This window comes from Marmota marmota, unplaced genomic scaffold, assembly GCF_001458135.2.
Source record: "Marmota marmota marmota unplaced genomic scaffold, marMar, whole genome shotgun sequence".
Classification (NCBI taxonomy): Eukaryota; Metazoa; Chordata; class Mammalia; order Rodentia; family Sciuridae; genus Marmota; species Marmota marmota.
This window is the reverse complement of record NW_025999896.1, coordinates 4,490,911-4,518,372: the sequence shown is the minus strand read 5'-3', so window position 1 is coordinate 4,518,372 and position 27,462 is coordinate 4,490,911. Positions and strand designations below refer to the sequence as shown.

At 41.3% G+C, this 27,462-nt stretch overlaps 1 protein-coding gene across 5 annotated transcripts in view; it reads right to left on the bottom strand.

The window, feature by feature from the left end:
- Positions 1-27,462, bottom strand: part of Dnah9 (dynein axonemal heavy chain 9) — a 334,407-nt gene that overhangs the window by 182,055 nt on the left and 124,890 nt on the right. For 3 of the 5 annotated variants that reach the window (XR_007345608.1, XM_048798092.1, XM_015504497.2), the window contains exons 29-35: positions 23,595-23,752; positions 20,243-20,381; positions 19,053-19,340; positions 11,995-12,205; positions 7,038-7,165; positions 5,420-5,528; positions 3,325-3,472 (exon numbers count right to left, since the gene is read on the bottom strand). Coding sequence is in view for 4 of the 5 variants with exons in the window: in XM_048798092.1 (XP_048654049.1) it covers positions 3,325-3,472; positions 5,420-5,528; positions 7,038-7,165; positions 11,995-12,205; positions 19,053-19,340; positions 20,243-20,381; positions 23,595-23,752 (1,181 nt within the window). In the remaining variant the exon portion in view is untranslated. Of the gene's footprint in view, positions 1-3,324; positions 3,473-5,419; positions 5,529-7,037; positions 7,166-11,994; positions 12,206-19,052; positions 19,341-20,242; positions 20,382-23,594; positions 23,753-27,462 lie in introns of those variants that run through there. The other 2 variants (XM_048798093.1, XM_048798094.1) reach the window with 2 other exon arrangements.

Here is a 27,462-nt window from a genome sequence, read left to right as displayed (position 1 = left end):
CGACTAGATGAAGGAGAGGCACATACTTTCTTCAGGGAATGCAGATGAGAGATCTTTAGTGATGGGGAGGAATACACAGAACTCCCAAGATCCCCCAAAGAGAAGGCATCAGATTTTAAGATCTGTTGTAGTTATCATAGCCATAGCCACACAGGTGTAGCCAAGTGATACCTCTCCTGTCTCTCTGTACCCTTCAACCCTGAGAAATCAGAAGATACAATTTCTGAGAAACGAGAAAAAGAGGTGAGAATACTCCCCTTCCCCAATGAGCTGCAGGGCAGGGCAGAAGCTTTCATTGTAGATGAGGCTTGCTTCTTTAAATTTTCCCTGGATTTGTGTGTGTGTGTGTGTGTGTGTGTGTGTGTGTGTGTGTGTGTGAGAGAGAGAGAGAGAGAGAGAGAGAGAGAGAGAGAGAAAGAGAGAGACGCACACACACACTACAAGTGGCCAGAAAATTGTGGACATTGATTTAGATCTCAGCTAGGGTGGGAGGAGAACAAACCACATAAAATGGTTTTGAGGGAACAATGAACAAACAAGGTAAGGTCGATTTATACTCAGCCCTTGTCTAATAAAATAATTAATATGTGTTGACGTTGCACAGCTTGTCTTAACAGGGTGGCATAAAACCAGCATCAGGATACTGTGTCTCTATAAAATAGAAGTAAGGCCTTGAAGTAAAAGCATCTGTTACTTATTAACTGCCACATCACAGAGCTCTGCTCCCTCATGTGTAGCCTTTTTGGAGAGCTGCAAGAAAAAAAATGAAATCACACCCCAGAGCGGGCACCCATGAATGACAACTATTCTTCTTCCCTGATAACCATAGATTTCAACAACTGGGGGGCCAGTCTGCATAGACTTAAAACAGTCAATCTTCGAGGCTTGTTTCAAATGCTTGTGTATGTGCCAGCACAGATGTGCACACGTGCACACGCACACGCATGCGCGTGTACACACACAGATATACAAATACACAAGAGTTTTGGTATCTCTCATCTTAAATGCAGAGAGTGGGGATAGCCTGACTTTTTGCTAAAGACTATATTGACAAGTGTCCCAATCAAAGATAAAGAGCAAGGGTGGACTGCTTTCCTTACCCTAATCTGCCCATTTGATTGCCCACTATAGCCACTAGTCAGAATTTGCTCGCTACCAGGGCAGCATTAGACTCCAAGGCTTTAGAGTCCATGGGTGATCAGGGCTAGAAAGCTTTCCAAACCCTTGAAAAAGATACTGACATTTGGAAAAAAAATAATTATTGACCCTGAAATATAAAAGCATATAAAAAATACACTATGTCGACTACTAGATTACAACTCAGTTTTATTGATACAAAGGTCACTTCTAATGTGGGTGGATTGTTTTAGGGTAGGGGCAGATTGCCTAGGGCCCTTCATATTGCCATCGCAGTCTGGGGTTTCCCTTTCCTCTGCCTCTGCATTTGTGGGTGACTGGACAATTGGTGCCACAATCCTATCCTGTGCTTGACAGGCCCATGGATAAGGAGGCAGGGATCAATTTGAGTGATGGACTGTAAATTCTTGGAAACATAATCCCGACCCCAAATTTTAGAATCTTCAGGAACTATGGATCTCAGAGTCTTGGGCACTAGCCTCTGATGCCCCTTCTTGGCTGAATTATGGGAATGGGTGAAATGTTCATAGAATAATCTATCAAATGAGAGAGGTGGGGGAAGGGGAGAGAAAGAGGTTTCCAAGCACAAGAACCCCTTTATACTGACACATCAAATATTCTTACTGTCATAACTATCCTCTTGGTTAAGAGTCATTAACCTTATTTGAGTGAAAGGTGGTACTTGCTATAGTTTGGATCTTGAGTTTCCCCTAAAGGCTCCTGAGTTAAGACTTTGTCCCCAGAGAGGTGCTATTTGGAGACGGTGGACACGTTAAGAGGTAAGTCCACGCAGGAAGTCTTTAGACCACTGGGGCATGCCCTCGAAGGGGACCCGGGGACCCTACTCTCTTCCTCTTTTTTGCTTCCCAGCCATGAGATGAGAGGTTTTTGCTCTGCCATGTATGTGTTCCTGACATGATGTGCTGCCACACATTCAAAGTAAGGGGGCCAACTAATCATGAATTGAAACTTCCAAAACTGTGAGCTAAAACAACCCTTTTCTCTTTATAAGTTGATTATTTCAGGTTTTTTTGGTAAATTCAATATTTTTAAATGTATTTTAATCAGTTATACATGACAGTAGAATGCATTTATGCACTTTGATGTATCTCACATAGATGGGATATAATTTCTCATTTTTCTGAGTGTACATGTTGCAGAATCATTTTGGTCATGCAGTCATATATATACATAATGTAATAATATCTGTTTTATTCTACTAACTTTCCTATCCCCATATCCCCTCCCCTCCTGTCACTTCTCTCAACCTAATCTAAGGTAACACTATTCTTCTCTAGTGTCCCCCATCTTATTTTGAATTAGCATCTGCATATTAGAGAAGACATTCAGCCTTTGGTGTTTGGGGATTGGCTTATTTTGCTTTAGCATGCTATTCTCCAATTCCAACCATTTACTGGCAAATGCCATAATTTCATTCTTCTTTAAAGCTGAGTAATATTCCATTGAATATATATACCACATTTTCTTTATCCATTCATCTATTGCAGGACACCTTGGTCGGTTCCATAGTTTAGCTATTGCAAATTGAGATGCTATAAACATTGACGTGGCTGCGTCACTGTAGTATGCTGATTTTAAGTCCTTTGGGTATGAACTGATAGTGACGGAAAGCTGACTCGCACAGGTGTTCAGGGTTTGTTGCTTTTACTTTTGCAAAATCATAAAAGCAGAAGTGACCTCCCAGTATTCAGTGGGGAAGGACAGGTCAAATGATAAACTATACCCGGTTCCTGAATTGTGAATACCCAGAATCAGAAACAGAAAACAGGCCCCATGTGTCCCTGACAGCGTCATCTTCATTTGTAGGCCTGTTGGTCTGGCCTGTGGATCATTTGTAGGAGAGACAGGTGCTATCCTTGTGAGCAGAAGGATTTGAGTCTCAGGACTGCCATCTGATATTATAGCCACCTGCCTCCTTCATGTACATATACCAGTGTGGCACTTATGAAAGGTACTTTAAACCTTCCTTCTCTTCAGTCACCTCTCTTCTTGCCTGAACTGACCATAGGCATTCCGTGGCCATCCTAATGTGTGTTCCCCTCTGCCATCTGCTGTGCCTGGAGGGTTCTGACTTTGGGATCGGGACAGAACATCAGCAGGGCATCAGCTGTGAGCCAAGGATTCTCTGCGGCTGGGCTCATGTGCTACCGTTGTTTCTGGGCTTACCTGGTTCTGAGTATGTCCAGACAGGTTGGAAGATACTTGTCAAACAGAATGGTTAGGTTGGCTCTCTCTGTCTGGATTTCCCTCTGGTCAATCCAGCTGTTCACTGCAGGATTCCATCCCAGATCTGCTGGGTTGATGTAGAGGATCCCTGGGAGGAAAGAGAATGCTGGGCACTGAGGATTCCATACAGGTCAAAGTATGCTTTCCTCAAGGGAGTTATCTTCTCTGTTTAAAATATTGTACAGGAGACTGGGACATAAAAAGAACAGAGACCTGGCCTTGGTCAGAGAGGGCACATGTGTTTACTATTGAGGATCAAGGCCAACTGATCCATGACAGATGAAGGAAGAGCTGGGTTGAGAAGGATCCCAAGACCACAAATCAAGGCTTGGGAAGAAAGAAAACTGTGACTGATCAGCAAAACTTGTCATAATGTGGGAGAGTGCAGTGGATTAAATAATGGTCTCCTAAAAGATATGACCACATCCTAACCATTGGAACCTGTTACCATGAATTTATTTGGGAAAGGAGCCTTTGCAGATAGATGTAATGAAGCTAAAGGTCTTGTGATGAAGTTACACTAGGTTGTCTGGATGGGACATTTACAAGTGTCTTTATACGAGATAAAGGAGAAGAGATGCATACAGATGAGGAAGCCATGAGAAGAAGGCACAGGTTGGAGTTATGGGGGCCATAAGCCAAGGAGAATGGAGATGGGTGATACAAGCAGGGGGGTCTCTCCTACAGCTTTTGGAGGAAGTGCAGCCTTGATGACCTTGATTCTGGATACCTGACTTGCAGAAAGGTGAGAGAATAAATTTCTGCTGGTTTGAAAGCCACCAAGTTTATGGTGATTTATTACACTTGTTACTGTGACACTAGCTAACTAAAACAGAGTGGGAGAGAACTCTCCTGACCTGTGTTCACCAACCTTAATCCAGGTTCTTGAAGGGGACCCTGATATTGAGGACAGAGATCAAAAAGTTTCTCTTTTTTATTATGAGTTTTTATTTTATTATTATGTGATGAAATACTTTAACAGCTTTATTTAGGTATAATTGATATACAAAACAGATGAACTATTTTTTAACAACTTTATTTAGGCATAACTGATACACAAAACACTGTACACTGAAGTAAGTCAATCCCCCAAAACCAAAGGCCGAATGTTTTCTCTGATAAGTGAATGCTAATCCATAATAGGGAGGGGGGCATGGGATGAGTGGAGGAACTTTGGATGGGGGCAAAGAGGAGGGGGAATAGGGGGTATGGGGGTAGGAAAGATGGTGGCATGAGACATTCATCATTACTCTAGGTACATGTATGATTGAATGAATGGCATGACTCTATTTGGGGTACAACCAGAGAAGTGAAAGATTCTGCTCCATTTGTGTACAATGAATTGAAGAGCATTCTGCTGTCATGTATAACTGATTAGAATAAACAAATAAATAAATAAACACCGTACATATTTAATGCAAACTATTTTGATGAATTTGGGACACCCAAATCCACCTGTGAAACCATCACCACAATTAAGTTAATAAATGTATCCATTACTTCCAAAATGTCTTCACCCTGCATAATTGAAACTTTGTGCCCATTCAGCAAAATCTCCCTTGTGCCCTTCTGCCCAGGGCCTGTCAATTACCATTCTCCTTTCTATTTCTTTAAATTTAATTATTTTCCCAAATCAGTTCTTTTAACCTCTAGGTTCTGCAAATGAATTTAGTTAGCAGAGATACAGGAAAATGAAGGTAATGTTGCTATTTTCCATGAGGATTTAATGAGAAATGATGATTTGACATGGAGGCTAGAATGAGCCTCAAAGTAGCCTAATTTGAGACACTTCTGTGCAGTGGACATTTGTCTGGCTTGCAGGCTATTTCCCTTCCCATTGCCACATTTCTGAATTAAAAAAACCACTGACTCTGGTCTTATAGTGCCCATTTCCCCTTGTGATTGTGGATGAGTCCTGAGAACTAGGCTGGAGTTTTGGATGAGCAGGTTTCTGACTTCCTTTAGAGCCAGAAAAACCCAATGTCCAACTCAAAGTACCCATCTCAGTTGAGCAGCTTTACCCGCAGGGCCATACCTGCTCTGGAGACGGTTGCTGGAGTGGCCGTGCGCAGGTGGCTGATCTCAAAGAGGAGCCGCATTGTAGGGTTAAGAGGGATCCTCTCATTGCTTGCCAGGGTCAGCACCTGGAAACCACAGGAGGGATATCCCGTTAGGGAGGTGTTAGGACACACTGCCAGCTGGTGAGGATTTGGTGGGTGGTTGTTGTTGTTATTATTATTATTATTATTGGTGTGGGTACCGGGGATTGAACTCAGAGGCACTCAGCCACTGAGCCACATCCCCAGCCCTATTTGGTATTTTATTTAGAGACAGGGTCTCACTGAGTTGCACAGCACCTCTCTTTTGCTAAGGCTGGCTTTGAATTTGTACTCCTCTGCCTCAGCCTCCCGAGCCCCTGGGATTACAAGTATGTGCCACCTCGCCAGGCTTGGCAGAATATTATTGATTGGGTTATGGATGTTCTAAGGTTTGAATAGGTTCCCTGGAAAGCATGTGTTGGAAGCTTAATTCCTAATGCAATTGCATTGAGAAGTGAGGCCTTCAGAGGTGATGAGACGAAAAGGCATCTGCCTTCATAAATGGACCAATGCTAATTTAAAAGGGCTTGAGGCTGCAGTTCAGTCTCTGCTCTCTTGTGCATGCTTTCTTGCCCTTCCCCCTTCTACCATGGGATGAGCACAGCAAAAAGGCCCTGAGCCCTGGATCTTGGACTTTCTAGTCTCCAGAACTATGAGACAAATAAATATCTTTTCTTTATAAAATTCCCAGGCTCCAGTATTCTGTGAAAGTAACACAAAACAAAGTCAGGATGACTATTTTCTTCTTTTTGATTGTAAGTACTTTCTAAATTTTCTACAGCAACTCTTTTTCTCCCTTCCTATCTCCCCTCCACTCCTTCCCCTCTATCCTCTGTGTGTGTGTCTGTTGAATCAGGGGAAAAAAGTTATTTAAACAGTTTAAATCGGTGCCAATAATTTGAATGAACCAGACCACACCAGAATAATAAAACTATTAAAAGAAAAGAGCTTCAGTTTCAAGTTTCTACTCTTCCTTCTTAAGTAGTCCCACTGGGAGGGTGTGCATTTATTCTAATGGTTCTGTGAATGTTGCAGCCATCTGAACACTTCCAATGTGGATGGGCTTTCTGAACGTGTTTAGCTACCAGCTTAACAGACGTTTTACTGGCCGTTCAGTTAGCTTTCATTGTTTTATGAAAAAATAACACAGGCTCACAATGGATAGATATTTACCGCTATGGAGGGAGTCTGACAGGCTCAGAATGTTTCTGATCCATCATTTTCTGATTTTTAGAAAAGGAAAAGTATGAGGAAGAAAAAAAGACTTGAATAGATGATTTATGATTTCTTTCCACTCTGAATGTCAAATGAATCTGCAGGCAGAAGTTTCTGAAGGAAACAGAACACCATCCCAAAAGTGGGCCCTTGAAGCAGGTCAAGGTGGGAACATAATCAGTCAGTCCTGAGATATCTGCAGAAGACACCAGCAACAGCTGCAATCCCTGGGCCAGCCACTGTGAGGCGTCTAGATTTCTAAGTGCACCTGCTTGGAGCACTGGCTGTATTGATGGTTAGGGATGACATGGGGATTTCCCTCCCCGCTTGCTTTGATACCTTGTTGTCATCCATGACAGTATTCAGAGATTCAATCCACATTGGATCTATGTCACCATCCAGTAAAATCCACTTAGGTCCATCATGGGAGATGTTGGCGAGCTCCCGCATGATGGAAGAGAACAACCCTAAAAGGAAGCACTGGTAACTTATTTTCCATTCGACATCAATAATCTTTGTCTTAACAAAGCTTTGCCCCACTAGCACTCAAAAGGAGGGGTAAATAGAACAGGTAGATCAGACGAGGCTCTGTGTCTTGCTCTACCGAAAATTCTCTTTGACCACACCAGAGGTGCGCTCTCTCTGGGTCTCAGAGTAACTTCCTGTGAATCATTTCAGCAAGTGACTGTAACATGACAGAATGACATTTAACTTGGTTAGGTGAAATTTTCACCCTTCCTAATTGCAGCCCTGGTAAATCTTGCCTAAGACAGGACTTGGGCTTCTCCCTTGATTCATATTGTCATTACATGAAATTTAAACACTAACTTAGATTGAATTGATTTTATGATATTAAACTTTCCCACTCAATAATACAGTTTGCCTTTTTTTCCTTCATTTATTCAGTTATTGTTTTATGTCCACCATAAAATTTTATAGCTTTTTTTTTATATCAAGGATTGAACCCGGGGCACTTAACCACAGAACCACATACACAGCCCATTTTTAAAATATTTTGAGACAGAGTCTTGTGCTAAGTTGCTGAGGCTGGCTTTGAATTTGCAATACTCCTACCTCAGTCTCCTAGTCACTGGGATTATAGGTGCCTGCCACCATGCCCAGAAATTTTATCACTTTTTAAATATATCTCTTTAGTTAAGGATATTCCTAAGTATATCATCTTTTTGATTGTTATTGTGAATGGGATTTTCTCCCCCTATATTTCCATGTTTAGGTGGATATTGCTTGTATAGAGTATAGAGATAAGCTATAAAAGTTTGCGTAATTATTTTATGTTTGGTTAACATTAATAAATTTTCTTATTAACTCTAGTGACTTTTTTTTTTTTGCAATAATGTCCTGTGGGTTTTCTAAGCATAAAGTTGCTGAATGAGCAAATCAATAATGTTTCTCCTTTCTTCTAATTTATACCATATATTCCCTTTTCTTATCTTACTGCATTTTCTAGAATCTCAGCAGAGAATGCTGAATAATAACGTTGATAATAGGCCTCAGTACTTGTTTCTGATTTTAATGGATGACTTCAGTGTATCATTATTCAGAGTGATTTCATTTTCCTCTTCACTTTAGGTACCATATTTAAGGGATATCTTTCTATTCCAATTTTGTTTAGTACATTCAGTAATGGCTTTAGGTTTTCAGTATCTATAGGTTCATCAAATAATTTTCTCCTTTAACATGTCAATACTTTTAGCTAATACTTTTTTTTTTTTTTAATTTTTTATTGTGGGTTGTTCAAAACATTACAAATTTCTTGACATATCATATTCCACACTTTGATTCAAGTGGGTTATGAACTCCCACCTTCACCCCATACACAGATTGCAGAATCACATCAGTTACACATCCATTGATTTACAAATTGCCATCCTAGTGTCTGTTGTGCTCCGCTGCCTTTCCCATCCTCCACCCTCCCCCCTAATACTTTTTTTAAAAATAATTAATTTATCCTTATATTCCTGGAATAGATTCTACTTTGTTTAATTGTGTCATTCTTTTTTTTTAAATAGTAGTTAATTTTTATTCTAATTCTGCCATAGGTAAGAACACATGGAATTCATAAGTGCAAAGTTTTTCTAGTTCTTGGATATTTTATTTGTACCTATTTGACTCATGAAATATAAAGTGATATTTTTCTTTTTTTAATTTTTAAAAAATTTTAGTGCATTACAATTATCCATAACAGTGAGGTTCATTTTGACCTATCCATAAATGCATATAACATAGTTTTCTCCATTTCAATCCCTAGTACTATGCATTTTCCTCTTCTCTTCTTTCTCCTCAGCCCCTTCCTATAGGCAATTAGTCTCCCTTCTATTTATTGATATTGTAAATTGATACACTATTACAGCTGTATTATTCTTTTGAGATTCTGTTGGATTCTATTTATTGATATTTTATTTAGAATGTTTGCATCTATATTAATCGATATCAATGAGTAAAACTGAACTTTTATTATTATGTTTTTGTTGTTCCACATGCAAGTTGATTTAAAGATTATTCAGGGGCTGGGGATGTGGCTCAAGCAGTAGCGCTCTCGCCTGGCATGCGTGGGGCGCTGGGTTCGATCCTCAGCACCACATAAAAATAAAATAAAGATGTTGTGTCCACCAAAAACTAAAATATATATATATATATATATATATATAAATTCTCTATCTCTTTTATATATATATAAAAATTCTCTCTCTCTCTTTATATATATATATATTATTCGGGCTCCATAAAATGAACTAATTCAGAGATATTCTTTTTATGATTTTTGAAATTATTTGTTTTTGTTCTTTTACTTTCTGTATATTTTGTTTAAATTAGTTTACTCAACTTTTCTACTTCTTGTTGAATACATGTTGTTAATTTATATTTTGCTAGGTGATCTTATATTTCTTCAAGTTTTTCAAATATGTGTCATCTACTTAAATATGCTAATCTTGTTTATATTTACTGTTATATATCCTTTCTAATTCCTAATCATATATAAGTATTTACCCATTTCCCCATTAATTATGTACACAATGAACGTATTGTTCTTTATGTAAAAATGTTCATATTTATCTTCTCTATGATTTGTTTTGCATCTGTTCCAGACTAATTTCAGATTTTATCTTTATTAATTTCCTTTCACTCATTTTCTTCAAGTTTAGTTTGAGCAATTGCTTAATACAGATGCTAACTTCCTTGATTTCTAGCCTACCTTCCATGATAAAATTTTTCCTTATAGGGTTTAGAGGTATTCCATGGATTTCATATAAAGAATTCTTTTTATTAATTCTGAGAGGCTTGGGAATTTAATTTTGTTTTGGATCCAGAGGTATCCATTTCTTGATTTGGAAGTAGTAAAATTAGCCTGGATAATTTTCTTGTTAGTTGTTTTTAATCCTGTTGCAATATCAGAGAATGTGGCCTATAAATTGATGCTTTTGAATTAAATATAGCTTCCTCCGAAGCCAACAAAATTTTTAATTTTTGGAAATATTCCATGAACCAACTAAGAAAAAAATATTTTCTATTTATAGGATGCAGAGTTCTGTGACTATGTGTTATATTGAGCTTGATGATGTATTTACAAACTCCTTTCTATATATACTTATTTTTCTGTCTCCTGGAATTTTCTAATTTTGAAAAGAATATATTAAAATTAACCCACCATATTTTATTTTTATCAAGTTTTTCCTAAAAACTTTACAAGCCTATATGCCATTTACTTTACAGATATCTTATTCAGTGACTATAGATTTGTGATTATTTTATCTTTGTTAATTTCACCGACTTCAATGAATACATTTAATAAAAATGTTAGTCATAATCACAACAAAATTTAAAATGTGGAATTATATTATTGAACTTAAATATAAAATGGAAAAGGAAGTGCTTAAGACTATCCAACAAAATTATAAGACTATTGAAAACTATTGAAGAACTAACCTTATCAGGTATTAAAATATGCTATCAAATGATTGTTACTAAAATAGACTGACATTAGTACAGGATTAGATAAGTAGGGGAGTGGAACACAACAGAAAGCCCAGAATCAGAACTCAGTACGTAGAATTTAATAAATGACAAGCTGGCATTTAAATTCAGAGGGAAAGGATGGTTTATTCAATGATACTGATACTGGCACAATCAATTACCCATCTGGAAAAAAATAAAGTTCATTTTCTATTCTACCTCATACTAAGCCCCAAAATAAATTCCAGATGGATTAAAAAAAAAAGTTAATGTAAAAAATCCTTATTGACCAAATTTATGATACTACATCTGTAGCTGAAAATTAGAAGGAGTTATAAACTAAATAGGAATCCCAGATGCTAAAATGACTAGACAGACATAATTTTCCTTTTCTTTAAAAAAAAATGTATGGCTCAATATGCCATAAAAAGTCTACGGAGCAAATGATCCATGGGGAGGGGGGCATTCGCAGTGTGAATAACAGATGAAGAGTTAATATCTTTGATATATGAAGAATTCTTACCCACTGATTCAAAATAACAGGGAGAAATAAAACACACGAAGACCAATGAGAATGAAAAGATGCTAGGCCTCACTAACAGTCAGTGAAGTAAAAATTAGAGATGCTGCTCATTACAATTTCCCTGCTCCAGGCTTTTGACGGACGCTCCTAAATTAAAGACATCCAGTTTGGCTCTGATGGAGGCAGACATTGAAACAGCAGGCGGGAGCTGGATTTCCTCATTCTAGAAGCACAGGGTGAACAAGGGTCTGGGGTCCTTTTAGTCACCATGGAAGGGAATATGGAACCCTCTTGAGGTTGAAAGGACATCTGAGCATCATCACCAGGGACCTGGCGAGGGCAGTGTTCCCTGGCATGCAGCCTCCCCATCACTGATGGGGCCCTGCTGATGGGGGAGAGGTGTGCCTGGGGCATGCCAGCCTGCACCTCTTCTTCGGAAGTGAACCGTGGGCTTCCCTACCTCGCCACACCTTAAACCCACTCACCACTAGGCAGTGTAGGGACTCCATACTGCTGTGGGCTCCAGAATCATCAAATACCATTGAAAACCTGCCCTGCTTTATTTTATTTAGGAGACCTTTCCAAAAGGTAACTGAAAGAGGTCTCCAAGGAGGGAAAACATCTGAAAAGCTGAGGTTCCCTTCCAGCCCAAACTCTTCTTTTTCAATGGTGTTCACATCTCCTGTGGTCCCAAGCTCATCATTCAAAGCCCTCTCGGCTGCAGTTCACCCCAGGATATTGAAACCTGTCCAAAGGACTGCAGGATAGCAGGAGCTTTCTCCCCGGGAGACCCACTCTTACCATCCTTCCATTCTCTGGTGGCTGGATTGATGATGCCAAAGAGTTCATCATTTGTGACTGCTTTGGGGTTGAGGTCGGTCCGGACAGGGCGACGTTTCATGATCTGATAGGTCTTGTGCAAGGACCTCAGCACCTGTGATTTGCCGGTACCAGCTGCACCCACCACAAACACGGAGTGCCTCACTGCCAGCAGCTCTTCCAGCTGGACCACCTGTGGGGACAGGAAGATGGACCTGAGGGACCAATTTGTCACTCAACTACAGCCCTTATTGTATATTTATTTTGAGACAGGGTCTAGCTAAGTTGCTGAGGTTGGCCTCCAACTTGAGATCCTCTTCCCTCATCCTCCCATGTCTTTGGGATTATAGACATGTGCCACTGCTCCCAGCTAATAGAGGTGTTTATATAGTGCTATGGGAATGGAGAGGAGGGAACAATTGATTTTGAAAATAATGGGGACAAGGAAGAATTCCCAAAGGAGGGTGCATTTGAGCTGGAGGCCCAGGATGAGTAGGAGTTTATCTAAAAGATGCCCAGGAGGGATATTTCAAGTAGAGGTAACCCTAACCCTAATCCTAACAGATCATCAAAGTCTTGCAATGTGACAGAGCCTGATGTGGTTGGTTGGATGGGTTAGTGGGATGGAGGAGAGTAGTGGCATTGAAGGTGACTCTTGGTCTGCCTGGCCTCCAGGTGCAGCTTTCCACAGTGTCGTAGGAGTAAACCTACAGGAATCAGGCCACTGTTGTCCTTCTGCTCTTCAAAGGTTCTCCATACCTTTAGTGACAAAGACCTAAATCCTGAGACTGGTTTACAAGGCCCTTTTGCAATCTGACCCAGGTCAGCCTCCACTCTTATCTCTCATCCCCCAACCTGCACTTTCTATCCTAACAACTACTTGGAGCTCTTCAATTGATGATTTTCTTCCCTGTGCCTTTGAACGTACTCTGCCTCCTGTTTGGAAGTTTCCCTTTTTCCTGCTAGCCTCTGGCCAACCCCTGTGAGAAGCCTTCCATGTGGGGTAGGTGTGCTGGACCCACAGCCTCCCTCCTAGCACTTGATGATATTACTTCTCTGTCTCAGCACTTGCTGATCAGTTCACTGAAGGTACAAAGGGCTGGGATTCCTCTCTCTCCTTTTAGTGTCTTAACAGAGAATCTGGCACATGCCAAGGACTGAACAAAAATTGGTTGAAAATATGAAGGATGAGGCTGGGCACGGTGGTGCACACCTGTAATCCCAGCAGCTGAGGAAGATTGTGAGATAGGAGGATTGTGAGTTCAAAGCCAGCCTCAGCAAAAGTGAGGCATTAAGCAACTCAGTGAGACCCTGTCTCTAAATAAAATGCAAAATAGGTCTGGGAATGTGGCTCAGTGGCTGAGTGCCCCTAAGTTCAATCCCCAGTACCTCCCCCCTCCAAAAAAATGGATGATTGGAAAGGTCTAGATTTTTATATCATGAATGGTCTTGTGTATCATGAGTCAAAATATTTGAATGTTTTAGTAGATCAGGTTTCTTCATATTTTGCACAATAAAACTTTCTCAGGAGAGGAGTAGAAAAACGCACCCAAATATTCACAGGGTGATGAGAAAATGGAAAGTTTCTCTCATGCATTTAATTTATTTATTCTATACTTTAAAATGGTAAATGTTGACTCATGTTTTAAGAATTTAAATAATACTGATGTTAAAAAGAATTTTAGAGTTGTATAGCCAGGGAAATAAGACTAGAGTGGTAGTAACAGGTTCAACATGAAGGCAGCAGATAAATGGCTATTTTGAGGCAAGATGGCCAATTTTTCTTGTGGCAGGAGAATTGACTGAGATGTTAATTTGCATTTTGTTTCCCAGAGCATCAGATAAATATTGTTTGAAAATATGAAGGATGAGGCTGGGCAATGTGGTGCACACCTGTAATCCCCAGGAGCTCAGGAGGCTGAGACAGGAGGATCGTGAGTTCTCATGCTTTAAGAATTTAAATAATAAAATTTGTTTTAAGGTTTTTTGTGTTTTTTTTGTCTCTATCTCAAGGCATTACTCTTCCTAGGATGCCAGGAGTTGTGGTACACGCCTGTAATCCCAGCAGCTCAGGAGGCTAAGGCAGGAGAATTGTGAGTTCAAAGCCAGCCTCAGCAACTTAGTGAGGCCCTAAACAACTTAGTGAGAGAGAGAACTTGTCTCAAAATAAAACCTAAGTACGAGCTAGTGGGCTTGATGCAGAATCTTCCCAGAAAATAATGAGGAAGGAGAATCTTCAAGAGAGTGATGCTTAAGTTATAAATGACAAAGAGTTGCCATGTAAGGACCAGCAGGGGGAAGCCGTCCAGGTAGAGTGAGAGCAGTAAGCTTGGAGGGAAAGGAAAAATGGGAGGATGGTAGAAGATGAGATTAAGCAGGGTCAGACATGCAAGGATTGGTAGTTGGTGTTTTATTCTGAGTATGACTGAAAACATTTGGAGGGTTTTTAAACGTGCTGTTGACCTGAGGTCATTGGGTTTTTAAAAAGCAAAGAAGAGGAGGAAGTAGAGGAAAAGGGAAATGAGGAAGAGAAGAGGAGGAGGAGAAAGAAAAACAGGAGGAGGAGGAGGACAGGGAGAGTAGTGGTTGTGGGTTTTTTTGCTGCTGAGTAGAGACTATGTTATACTCCCAGGTGCTACGGTTTGGATAAGAGGTGTCCCCCAAATGCTCGTGTGTGAGACAATGCAAGAAGGTTTAGAGGAGAAATGGTTGGGTGGTGAGAGCCTGAACCTAATCAGTTAATCAGTCCCCTACAGGATTGACTGAGTGGTAACTGAAGGCAGATAGGGTGTGGCTGGAGGAGGTAGGCATTGGCGGGTGTGCCTTTGGGGTATATATTTTGCAACTGGTGAGTAGAGTCTCTCTCTCTCTGCTTCCTGATCATCCTGTGAGCTGCTTCCCTCTGCCATACGCTCTGCCATGATGTTCTTACTTATCTTGAGCCCCGAGGAATTCAGCCAGCTATCTATGCACTGAGACCTCTGAAACCATGAGCCCCTAAATACATTTTTTCTCTTCTAAAATTGTTCTGCCAGACTTTTAGTCATAGCAGTGAAAAAGCTGACTAAAGTACTCAGGTTTTCCCTTTTTTTTTTCTCCCCACATACAATCAACTGAACAATGGCATCCTACCCTGATATTAGTAAGACTTAAAATCACTTTCTTTCAGGCGTTGTGATGCATGCTTGTAATCCGAGCAGCTCAGAAGGCTGGGGCAGGAGTATCACGAGTTCGAAGGCAGCTTCAGTCATTTAGAGAGGCCCTAATCAACTTAGCAAGATTCGATCTCAAATTAAAACAGAAGAAGGGATGGGGAGGGACTGAGGTTGGTGGCTCAGTAGTAGAGCGCTTGCCTTGCACATGTGAGGCTCTGGGTTCAATCCTCAGCACCACATATAAATAAACAAATAAAATAAAGGTATCATGTCCATCTGCAACTAAAAAATATTTTTTAAAAAAAAAGAAGGGCTGGGGATGTGGATTGGTGGTTAAGCATCCCTGGGTTCATTCCCTGAGGCCAAACAACAACAACAACAACAACAACAACCACAACAACAACAAATCACTTTCTACTGAGGGACACCTTGGCTGGTTTCATAACTTGGCTACCAAGAATTGTGCTGCTATAAACATGAATATGCATGTATTACTAAAGGATGTGGGTCTTAGTTTTTCTGGATAAATAACAAGGAGCAGGATAGACAGGTAAAGAAAATGTGGTCCATATACACAATGGAGTTTTAGTCAGCCATAAAGAAGGAAATATGTCTTTTGATAGTAAATGAAGAACATTATGTGAAGTGAAAAAACCCAGAATCAGAAAATTGAAGGTTGTGTGTTTTCTCTTCTATGCAGAAGCTAGAGAGAAATAAGGAATTCAGAAAAAGTGGGTGGTGGAAAGAATCTCATGAAAGGGATGGGAAAGCAGTATAGGAAGGAGACTGAGAGGGCAGAGCGGGGGATGAATGAAAGTACCCACACTGTGCCATGTGCAGGTAGGAGCAGATCATAATGAATTCCACTTCTGTGTAGGACTATAGGCACCCGTGAAAACTAAATCCATTGAAAATCACTTCCTAGTTCCACCTTTTTTCATTTCAGCTGCTTTCTTGAGATATATTTTACATACCATAAAATTCAACCCTTCAGAGTGTACAATTCCATGTAGGTCTCTGCGTAGGGTAGGAGGACCGAGGAGAAGCTCTATGGACGTTATCAGACCTTGGCCTTCACCTTTATCCCTTCACCTGTGGGTGCCAGAGCTGAAACTGGCCTTCTATTGAGGGCCCCAGAAGAGAATGGAGGGCTCTAATTCGGAATACCAATACCCCAATAGTAGCCTCTGTTTCCCCCAAAGAACTTTATTAAATTTTCTTAAAGACTTTCTTTTTTTTTTCTTTTTGGCTTTGAGTTAAATGCCTGTTTGTGGATGGCCTGCGTTGCTTGGGAATTGGGAATTGAAAGAAGATAATGTGAAAAGAGTGTGGAAAGCCAAGTAGCAGAATTGTAGGGTAAATAGATTTGATGATGCTCCCTCCACCCCCAGCTATGTTGGTTCTCTTTCTCATTCCTGCCCTCCTGAAACTCCAAGCCCAGAGCTTCTCCAGGGTTCTGCTTGGCAGAATAGCTGCCTCCTGGCCCCATTTTTCCCCAAAGCCCTTTCAAAGTGTTCTGCAGCCCCCTCTATTCCACTGGATCTAACCCTCTTCCAGAAATGTATTGTAATGCTCCCTTTCAAGTTTCTAGTACTCTACGAGTCTATTCCTCTTTCTTAAAAAATAAAGATTTGTAGTACGTAGTACCACTTTTAAAGGATTTGGGGATGCCACTAGAGCCTCACACATCAGCTTCGAGAAATTATTTCCCCCAAATTCAAGTGGATGGTGCAAATAAAAAGTGGGTAGAGGCATCATCTATTCCAAGTGGAGAGTCTCTACTTTCCTTTGAATAGAGAATCATGGAACAGCTGTTACAAAGAAGGGTAAGAAATGAAGGAAGCATGATGTCACCCAGCTGATAAGTACACAGAGAGAAAGGGTAAAGCTCTGAAAGGGAAAAAGATGCAGAATGTGGAGGAAAGAGGTGACATGACCAGATCTCAGAAGGTCTGGCAAGATGTGGGCTGTCCTGATTCTAAGAACCTCATGGCATTTAACCCATCTCTGGGGTGAGACTGTCTCTTAGGATTAGACCCTTTAGTGGAAAGCTCTTGACCTGGCATTCAGGGCCCTGTGTATCATGGTCCCATATTGTCCTTTGAGTCTTATTGCCTGTGTCCTGCTCTCCCCTACTCTGGCGCCCATCGCCTTAATACCTTTGCCTTTAGCAACACTGGACTTCCTGCTGATGCCTGTACAATCTATTTCCCGCAATATGCCCCTTTGCTGATCCTTTTCTCTCTACCTTGAAGGCCATCCTACCCTCTTTTCTACTTCAAAAACCTGCACTCTGAACTTGGAAGGAGGGACACAGGGAGTGGGGAGAAGGGGCCAACTGGCAGAAACGGTCACAGCTGCAGAGGCCCGGGTGATGCTCTGCTCTCTTTCCCATAAATGAAAGCAGGCACCTGCTTGCCGTAAGGAGGAGATATTTCACTTCATCCTTAATTCTATTTATATATATTTGGGGCTTAAATCTCTACCAGTGAAACTACTGTGTACCAGAAACAGCTTCTGCAGTGGAGTAGAAGGGACCTGCCCCTTAGCTGTAGTTCCTGCAGGGGGAGCACTTTCCCCTCCCAGGAGATATCTTAGTGGAGCACCTTGGAAAAGTAAAATGCTTCATCTGCATCCTCTGCCTTAGAGGTTGTTGAGGGATCAAATGTGATACACAATATAAAACCACCTGCGAACTCTAAAACAGTGCAGATGTATTTCTTACACATGTTATTGCACGGGAAAACAATCTGTCCACGTCTATTTGAATTTCAGGACCCCCGCCCTTCTTTGTGGCACTTGTTTCCTCCCACTCTAAGCTTTACTTATACTACGTGTACCACGACATTTTATTCATCCTGAAAACATTACCTTCTGCACAATGACACTGTAAAAAGACAGACTCGTGGAAAAACAGGGTGGGGATAGGCCATTCAAAATGTGGAGAATTTTGTATGCAAGCCCTCAAAACTCAAAAACCAAGTTCTAACCCCAGTGAAAATGCTAGCGCAGTTAATTCCCTAAGCAATTGCACCCTGTCTCACAGTCATTACATCCTTTGCACCCTTAAACCTGAGATCCTGTGCCTCTTTATTCCAGGGGTAGAAGCTGAGTAAGTTTGATTTTGATAGAGATAATATTAATCACAATTGAGGATCCAGTTCAGATGGAGCCTTCTTCACTAATTCACGAAGGGGAGATGGCTTTACAGGTCCTTCGTCTGCAATTGCAGCCCCCGTAGCCAACAAAGAGCTGTTCAATGCACACTGGCTCCTACAGCCACTAAGCTAGTTCTATTTGTACTAAAGGTCCAGCTTTTTTTCCTTCAGGTCTTTACTGTGAAATCCATCAGTTTCCTCTTGATGCAGATGGTAGGGTTTCCTCCATTTTTCTCTGATATTTCCTACCAGGCGTTCCACATTGTGGGTCCCCAATAAAGAACTGCTGACCTTTGAGGAATTAGAGTAAAATAAAGGAAAGGGGGAGGGAAGGATAGGATCATATTAAGAATCGATCAAATCTAAATTAATAGACAAGCAAAAGGCAGTCGTGTGGAGTTCAGGAAGGAGAAGGGGAGAGGGGAGGGAGAATGAGAGAGAAAAAAAATGAGAGGGAAAAGGAAGAGGGAAAAGGTGGGATCGTGAACTGGAATCAATTTCCATGCATGTATGAGTTTGTTGGGATGAACCCAACTACTGTGTATAACTATAAAGCTCTGATAAAAAAAAATAGCAACCAAAAATAATGGCTGAAATGGATTAAACTACTTCTAACTGGATAATCTCCGTATATCTAAAGAAACCCTTTGGATTAAGGATGATGGGACAACTCATGGTCTGAGAACAACATGAAGAGACAGAGCTCAAGAGGACAAGCATCAAGTACCTTGAGCACAAAGTTGTCCTCAGCCTGGAGCTTTAGGTCCACTACCGCCTTCCTGACCAAGGCTTCGAAGTCCAGGTTTCTCCTTCGGGGGACATCCAGGGCAGGGAAGAGGTCCCCAATCAAGCCCATGAACACAGGCATGTCATCAGTCACAATCTTGGGGATGTTGAAATCTCGCAAGGAGCGCATCAAGACTTGGTCCTCGGGTCGGTCGGGGTCCCCTCGCTTCAGGGATCCTGCCACCACGAGTACAGATTTGATGGCCCGCAGGCCCCAGTCATAGTGATCCTGTGGGCAAGTTATGTAGATGAGACCCAAGTTGCTGGGATGCAGAGCGCCATATGCTCAGGTTACAAAATTATACATAACACATATTCTAGGTCATTTTTGGAGTCCAGGCAAATGCCTGGGAGAGGATTCAGGACTTAGAAAATCCCGATCACACAGTTCCAAGTCCTGGTCTGGCATTTTCTGGCTCTGAGGCAGGCACAGCCCAGACAAGGGATGAGGCTTCAGGGAGAATCAATACTACAGGAAATGAGATGAAAACAGAATTTCCTCCTCCTTAGACAGAATTCAGAGGACGGAGAGAGCCTGTGTTGTGACAGCAAAGGTGATCAGTGCAAGAAGACCCCAAAGAGAAGCGAAACACACTTGGAACAGCTCAGGGAAACTTCATCGCTGTCCTTGCCACCAAGAAATTCTCCATCCAGGGAATAAACCTTGTAGATGCTTAGACATATTTTGTTAAGGTGCTTTTCCCCTAAGGGGAGCCTGTCTTAGCCAGAGGCTACACTGAGGGACAAACAGCAGTGAGAAGCAGGAGGCTAGCTATACCTAACTCTTTTCCCAACACCCTTTTCATTTCATGGCCCTTCAGGTAGAGACTATTCCTTCCAAGGATTTTTTGTTAGCCATTTCAATGTTTCTTAGGGGACAATTATGTCTGTGAGGCGTTGCTAAGTATTCTAGTGAAAAATGGAGTTCTTTGGTTGAAGAATTTTTTTTTAAAAAATGTTGATCTAAAAAGTGAGCACCTATCTTTATTTCAGAAGCACTCAGAGCTTGTAGAATGTTTATGGGCACAGTGATTCTCTACATTAGAAATTTCTAATACATTGGCCCCAGAGCCTTTCCAGAGTTGGGGCCTTGGTGGGCCTTTTGTTCATCATCCTCTCTAGAGGTCTTACCTGTTTGGAGAGAAGCTCTTTGCACAACTGGTAAAGGGTAATGAACTTCCTGGCTAATAACCGAGCTTCAATGAATCCTTCTGCCACCAGCATGATCTCACAGATCAACTCAAAGTCTGGAACAACCATTGCACAAGGCCTGTGGGCAGGGAGACAGAAGTAGAGACAGTTTCCCAGCCACAGAGTTGAAGAGAGTTTATAGGACAAGAGACATTGACTGAGATCACACATAGAGGCATCTGTGAGCTCAAAAAACTCATGGAAAATTTTTTGCAATTATTTCATCTAAGACTTCCAAGTTAGAGTTGAGTTAGTTAAGGATAAAGGAAGCACATTGTCTTACTCAAGGTGATGACAATGTTAGCAGATGGGGTGGTGCTGGGCTATAACTTGGGTCTTGTATCTTGAGACTTATGCACTTTACACAATGCATGGATCCGTAAAGCAAGTTATCCAGGATAGACTGGGGCCAAGATTGAGGAATTGATTCTTTCTGGGTGTCTTCAAGAAACTGAGAGTCTCCCTAGTCCTCATCCTCAAGATATATGTATGCTCCCAATCCTAGATACTCAGGGTATATTCTGTATTTATTTGCAAACAAATGTAAATTTCTAATGCTGAGGTCTAAGGTAGGTACCTATTAACTCCACATTGACTCAAAATGGTATATGTGTGAGAACACAGAAAGAGAGTTTTGTCTCTATATAAACATTTTTTTTCATGATTTTTAAAACTCTGGCACTAGAGGCATTTGGTTTTAGAATGACTTATTTTTATTAGTTGATTAGGTAAGTAATTGGAGCCTAACATGGCTACAATTCTTTAATTACGTTTTCCCTACACTGATGCAAAGATTTCAAAATCATTTCATTCAAGTCCAGAATTTTCCTTGAAATATTTTGCATTGCATTCAAATTCCAAGGAGCTACCAGATACTTATTAGATTCTCAAGATTTATTTGGTAACTTGGACAGAAGGTCAGAATAGACATTTGCACAACAGAATGTGATGTGGCCATGAGAGATAATGCTATAGAAGGAAAACTATTAAATGTCGTGGGAAAACATTAATCAGTGAAGACAAGAAACTAAACAATATAGAGTTGGATCTCAGCAATGTTCTGCCAATACAGTAGCAGAGGGGACATGCTGAGCGGTGACGCTGATTATCTCTGGATGACAAGACTGAGCTGGGGAGGAGCAGAGACTCTGGGTTCAAGCTTCAGTTTTTCCATTTACTAGTCAGGCTACTGGCCAATTCTAGCAACCAGGCTGACGATCCTGGACAACTTGCTGAATTTATCTGTTTTCTCATACAAGGGAGAAACTAGTAGTATCTACCTCATAGGATCTTTATAAAAATTGAATGTAAAAGTAGAGTTTGTGTTTATTGTTTATCAAACTATTTTTTCTCATTTTTTCCAAATTTTCTTCTATGAATATATGTGATGGTCTGAATGTTTGTGTCCTCCTAAAATGCATGTAGTGAAATCCGAACCTCCCTTATGAGGGCATTGGGAGAAAAGCCCTTTGGATAGTGATTAGGTCATGAGGGAGGATCCCCTGTGAACTGGATTAGTGCCCTTATAATAAGAGGGCAGACACAAGGAGAACTTGGCCATCTGCGACTTGGAAGCAAGTCTTCCCTAGAACCCAATCACATTGGCAACCTGAACTCAGACTTCCAGCTTCTAGAACTGAGAAAAATAAATGTCTGTTGTTTAGGTACTTTGTTATAGTAGCCTGAATGGACTAAGGCAGTTCCATTTACATTTAGGGAAAAAATGTAAAGAATAATTCTTACAAAAAAAAAAAAAAAAAAAGAACAGCCGAGTGTGGTGTGCACTCTTATAATCCCAGTGGCTTGGGAGGCTGAGGCAGGAGAATCACAAGTTCAAAGCCAGTCTCAGCAATTTAGTGAGGCCCTAAGCAACTCAGTGAGACCCTGTCTCTAGGTAAAGTATAAAAAAGGACTGGGGATGTGGCTCAGTGGTTGAGTACCCCAGGGTTTAATCCTTGGTACCAAAAAAAAAAAAAAAGAACAATTTTTATTTGGGTGAGAGAAGCTACCTGTATTATTGTTTGTAACACAAAGCTCATTTAATAAATACTTTGCATAAATAAATTGTATGCAATGCAGTATTCTGCGGCAGTGTAGACAAGTTGTTAACATTCCAATGTTTCTTGGGCAAAGTTGCCTGAGTGAGGATATACCCAAACTACTCATGAGACAGGAATTTGCCCTGACTGGAGTGATTTAAAAGTGAGGGGCTAGGGGTTGGGGCTGTGCTCAGTGATAGAGCACTTGTCTTACATGTGTGAGTCACTGGGTTCAATCCTCAGTGCCACATAAATAAAATAAAGGTATTGTGTCCACCTACCAAAAAGAAATTAAAGAAAAGTGAGGGGCTAATGGACACAGGGCCTCCCAAGGCTTCAGAAGTCTATAAAAGTGTGGATTTCACCTGGGCAGAGAGCACTGAGTCTCACTCCAAGATATGAGACAGTGGTGTCATAGCTCCTCATGGTTTACTTACCTCTCCTAAAATCAGTAAGCAGAAAATCAGAAAGCTGGGAGCACCCTTCAGTTTTCCCTCTGTTGGGCCAACCTCATGTTTTTGCAAAAAGAATGTAGACTTCAACTCCTGCTAGGAGATGCATTTGTGTTTTCTTATCAAAATAAGGAAGATTTAAAAACATAGCAATATGCATGGTGGCAAGGGTGAAATAAAAGAGGTGTTTCTATGCATCACTACTAGGGGTGTAATTTGGTACTATGGCTTTTTAGAAAGCAATTTGGCAAAGTGTATCAAGAGCCTTAAAAATGTTCTTACTCGTTAACTCAGTAATTCCACTTTTGGGATGTTAGCCAAACAAAATAATCAGGCATGCAGAAAAAAGAAAAGATTTATATACAAAAATGTACACTGCAGCATTATGTATGAATTTATTTTAAATGTTAGAAATAGTCTTAATATTCAACCATGAGAGACCAGTTAATTACATTGTGGGCCATGTACTTGATTAAAAAAAATATGCCATCATGAAATGAGATTCATTAAACATATCTAATAGAAGAAAGTATTGTTGATAGACTATGAAATGAAAAAAAAATAAGACAATACAAAACTGTACACAGGCCACAAATATAGGTTACAAGTGTAATAAAATTCAAATACACACATAAGGAACTGAACGCAATTAAGCAAAAAATCATTTTACAGTTGATGGCATTACAGAAAAAGCAGATTTAAGAAATCGACTTTCTAAATGTTCCAAATTTTCTCTAATATATGCATCATATATTTTCAGTGGAAAAATAGTCCCTCCTGTGGGGCAAAGCTTCTGCTTACCTGAAGAGAGCCTTGAGGTTCTCAGGTAGCTCAGTGCGGCCGGCGTAGCCTGGGTTCATGGTGATGAAGATGCCCACGGAAGGATTCAGGCTAATCTCCTCCCCAAGGAAGTTGAACCGCTGCTTCTTATCTCTAATTGCATCTTGGATGCTTTTTACCTGGTGGGCCAATCAGAGGACGATGCCTCCAGGTGCTTTAGGGACCCCCCAGTTACGCACAACACCAACAACTACCCTGTGGTCCATTTCACTGAAGGACAGCCACCATGAACACACCCTGGACCCTTTGCTGAATGAGTGCTGGGTAGTATCTAAAAGAAATTTGCTGGGCGCAGTGGCAAATGCCTGTAATCCCAGTGCCTTGGGAGGCTGAGACAGGAGGATCGGGAGTTCAAAGCCAGCCTCAGCAATGGCAAGGCGCTAAGCAACTCAGTGAGACCCTGTCTCTAAATAAAATACAAAATAGGGCTGGGGATGTGGCTCAGTGGCCAAGGGTCCTTGAGTTCAATCCTTGGTTACCCATCCTGCCCCCCCTACCAAAAAAAAAAAAAAAGAAGAAGAAATTTGGCTGCCCACACCCAAATTTATAACAATGTAGCTAACAGGATGAGAGTGAACAGCAAGCAGGTATTTCTTTCTGAATGTAAGTTTCCTCTGTATAATAACTAAAGCATATTAGTACCAGCTACATGCCAGGTGCTATTCTGAGCACTATTTTTTTTTCTAGTGCTGGGGATTGGATTTAGAGCCTTGCACATTACAATTGAGTTACACACCCAGTCCCTGAATTCTTTTTATGTGTTAACTCCCTACAATCCTTGGTGGGGAGCATTTTAATCCCATCAGTCTGATTGCTCTAGGTTAAAACAGAAGGTCAGAGAGATGGAGAAGTTTGCTCACAGTTAACAGAAATGCTAACTGGGCTCCAGATTTGGGTCCAGGGAAATAGATGCTGGCCTGTGCTCTTCCCCACTGTGTGATGGTGAGATGCCAGTCCCTACCTCCTGGGCTTGTTCTAAGAATTAAATAAAGTCTGTAAGAGCTTGGTGTAGAGAAAATGCTTAAAAATAGAAGCATACACAGACGATGTTAATGTGACCGTTATCACTGCTGTTGTGGTCCTTGCCTTGACAACTCCTCCCCACCTTCCCCCCCAGACTTTGTCTCTGGCATGATGCACAGGCTGAAAGAAGATGGCGGCTCCTTTGTGGAGCATCCAGTCTATGATGAGGAGTGGCAGGAACCACATGGTACAGGTAAGCTGGGGCCCCCAATCCAAAGGGCTCTAAGTGCCTTTCTAAAAGAGAATCAACTTTTTCTTAAATCAGTTCTGGAGCCAGAGGGATATTGAAGTTGAAGCTTGACCTGGTCAGAGCTATATGGGTTATAGATCACTTTTATGGTAGTGGGAAGACAGGCAGAAATGAAATTCAGCCACTTAGTTTCACACCTGGTGCTTTGAAAGACACATGCAAAAATGATCAGCAACAGAGGAATGGAAGTCAAAAGGCCAACACTTGCAAGCCAGCCTTGTTCAGCCAGACCCGAGAGTGTCCCTGAGAATTTCGAGTCTCTCTCAGGGTTCGTGAGAGCAAAACCAGAATGTCGGGGACCAGTGGCAGGCTTTTCAATGAGCTTCTAGCATGTGCACAAGCTCCAGGCTGGAAGGACAGATGAGGGTAGTTTATGTCTGTGAAGATGGGGCTGCAGAGGTGAGTGTGTGTGTGTGTGTGTGTGTGTGTGTGTGTGTGTGTGTGTGTGAGAGAGAGAGAGAGAGAGAGAGAGAGAGAGAGAGAGAGAGATGAGTAGGAAAACAGCTGGACCATCAGCTATCTATGGGCAAGGCTATCTCCCTGCACCTAGAAGGGCAGCATTTGCCACCATGTGTGACAACTCCGCAATTAGGATTCATCTCCCATTTCAAAGTGAAGCTCTAATGACTGAACGCATTTTGAGCTCACAGTAATTAGTGTGAGAGTGAAACTTCTTTTCTCCCTGCAGAATACCAATGCCATCCTGGCAGAGGCTGTCTCTAGCACCCAGCACATTGGCCAAACAGATTGAGCTCTGCTGATCTGTGTGGGGCTCACAGCTCAGCCCAGGTCTGCTGGGGAGCCCCATGTTGTCCTTGTCACTCTGCAAGTTGTATGGCTGGTAAAGGTTGGTCTCCTTTGTGGCCAGTCCTCCCATCTATAAAATATACAGAACACTATCGTGGCTAGGGAGCAGGGAAGTGAGTTTGATTAGCATTTACAAATTGCTCTGCTACCTCTGGGTGTAGACTAAAGGCCAGAGCCCAGGACCCTTTCTGCTGTTGGTTCTGACTCAGCATTCTCTCTGCAAACACCAAAGCCCAGAAACCTCACACGCAGCAAGAATTTTACCATGCGCTTTTGAATTGGAGGCATCTGTGCTTTTGTGTAAAATTCTGTAGGGGGCCCCTGGAGGGAGAATGCTGAACAGACTGGAGGATGTGGTTAATGTTGAAGCATTGGTGCTCACAGACATTTCCTTTAGCTTGGCTCACGTAGGGTGGAGACCGTTTGCCAGGACTTTCTTCAGGATAAACCATTGCAATGTGATGGTGATCAGGGTCCAGAAGTCATGGATAAAGTCCAAACTTTGAAACAAAGTCCAGAAGCTTCAGGATGTCAGTGGGGAGAAGCAGGTGGGCTGGAAAACTAGATTCAATGCAATCTCAGCCAGGAGGAAGTGCACACACATGTAGACACAGACTGACAGCTAAAGCTGCTAGATATTCTCTGCACTCACGGGGGTCTGTTTCTCCATACAGACTCATCCATTTTTGCAGATTTTAAAGCCACAGGGAATGATAAAAAATAATAACTGAAAATAGTTTGAGCACTTGATGAGTACCAGGTGCTTCTGAATATTTTACCTAAATTATTCCATTCAAAACTTTCAACAGCTGTATGAGATGGGTTGGTCTTAGATCCTCATTTTATAGATGTGGAAACTGAGGCAGAAAGCAGTTAAGAAACCATCCGTTGCTTACGTTGCTTATGTAAGATGTTAGCTGTACGGGAGGCTGGGGGAGGGATATACAGGGACTTTATCTGTAACATTTTTGCAACTTTTCTATAAATTTAAAATTCTATAAATCTAAAATTCAAAATAAGAGGTTAACTGAGAAAAACAGGAAGTCTGGCTGCTATCCAACAGTTGGTAAGTGGGAAACCCTTATCGAAAATCATGCAGTCTGGTGCCAAAGCACTTGCTTTTCACCAAGTCCCCTTCTACCAAAAAAAGCACCATGCCAGTCATACACTAGGACCTCATCAGATATAGTCACGGGTCACTTAATGACAGGGGGATAACTTGAGAACTATGCCATTAGATGATTTCATGTTTGCATGAACATCACAGAATGTACTTATACAAACTAAGATGGATGCAATGCCGTAAGGTGATATCTTACCGGACTCTTGTCATATATACTGTCTGTCATAGGCTGATACGTTGCTATGTGGAGCATGACTGTCATACATTTTCAGAGTAATGTGATTTATTCTGAAAATAATACTGGTTATTATGATTTCTACAAAATAACAAAAATTATTTTATTAACCAGTTTATTTTTAAAAAAACAAACAATGTGGAAATCTTTGTAGAAATCAGCAATCTCAATGGAGGGAGATTTTATATGCCACCCCCATATGACAGTGTCTGGAGCCATTTTTGCTGTCATAACTGAACTGAGGATGCTGCCAGCATCCATCCAATAGAGGCCAGGGATGCTCCTCTACATCCTGCAGCACACAGGACAGAATTTTGCAACAGAGAACTCTCAGTCCACAACATTAATAGTTCTGAGATTGCCAAACCTTGATCCATACCAGTTATTTCCA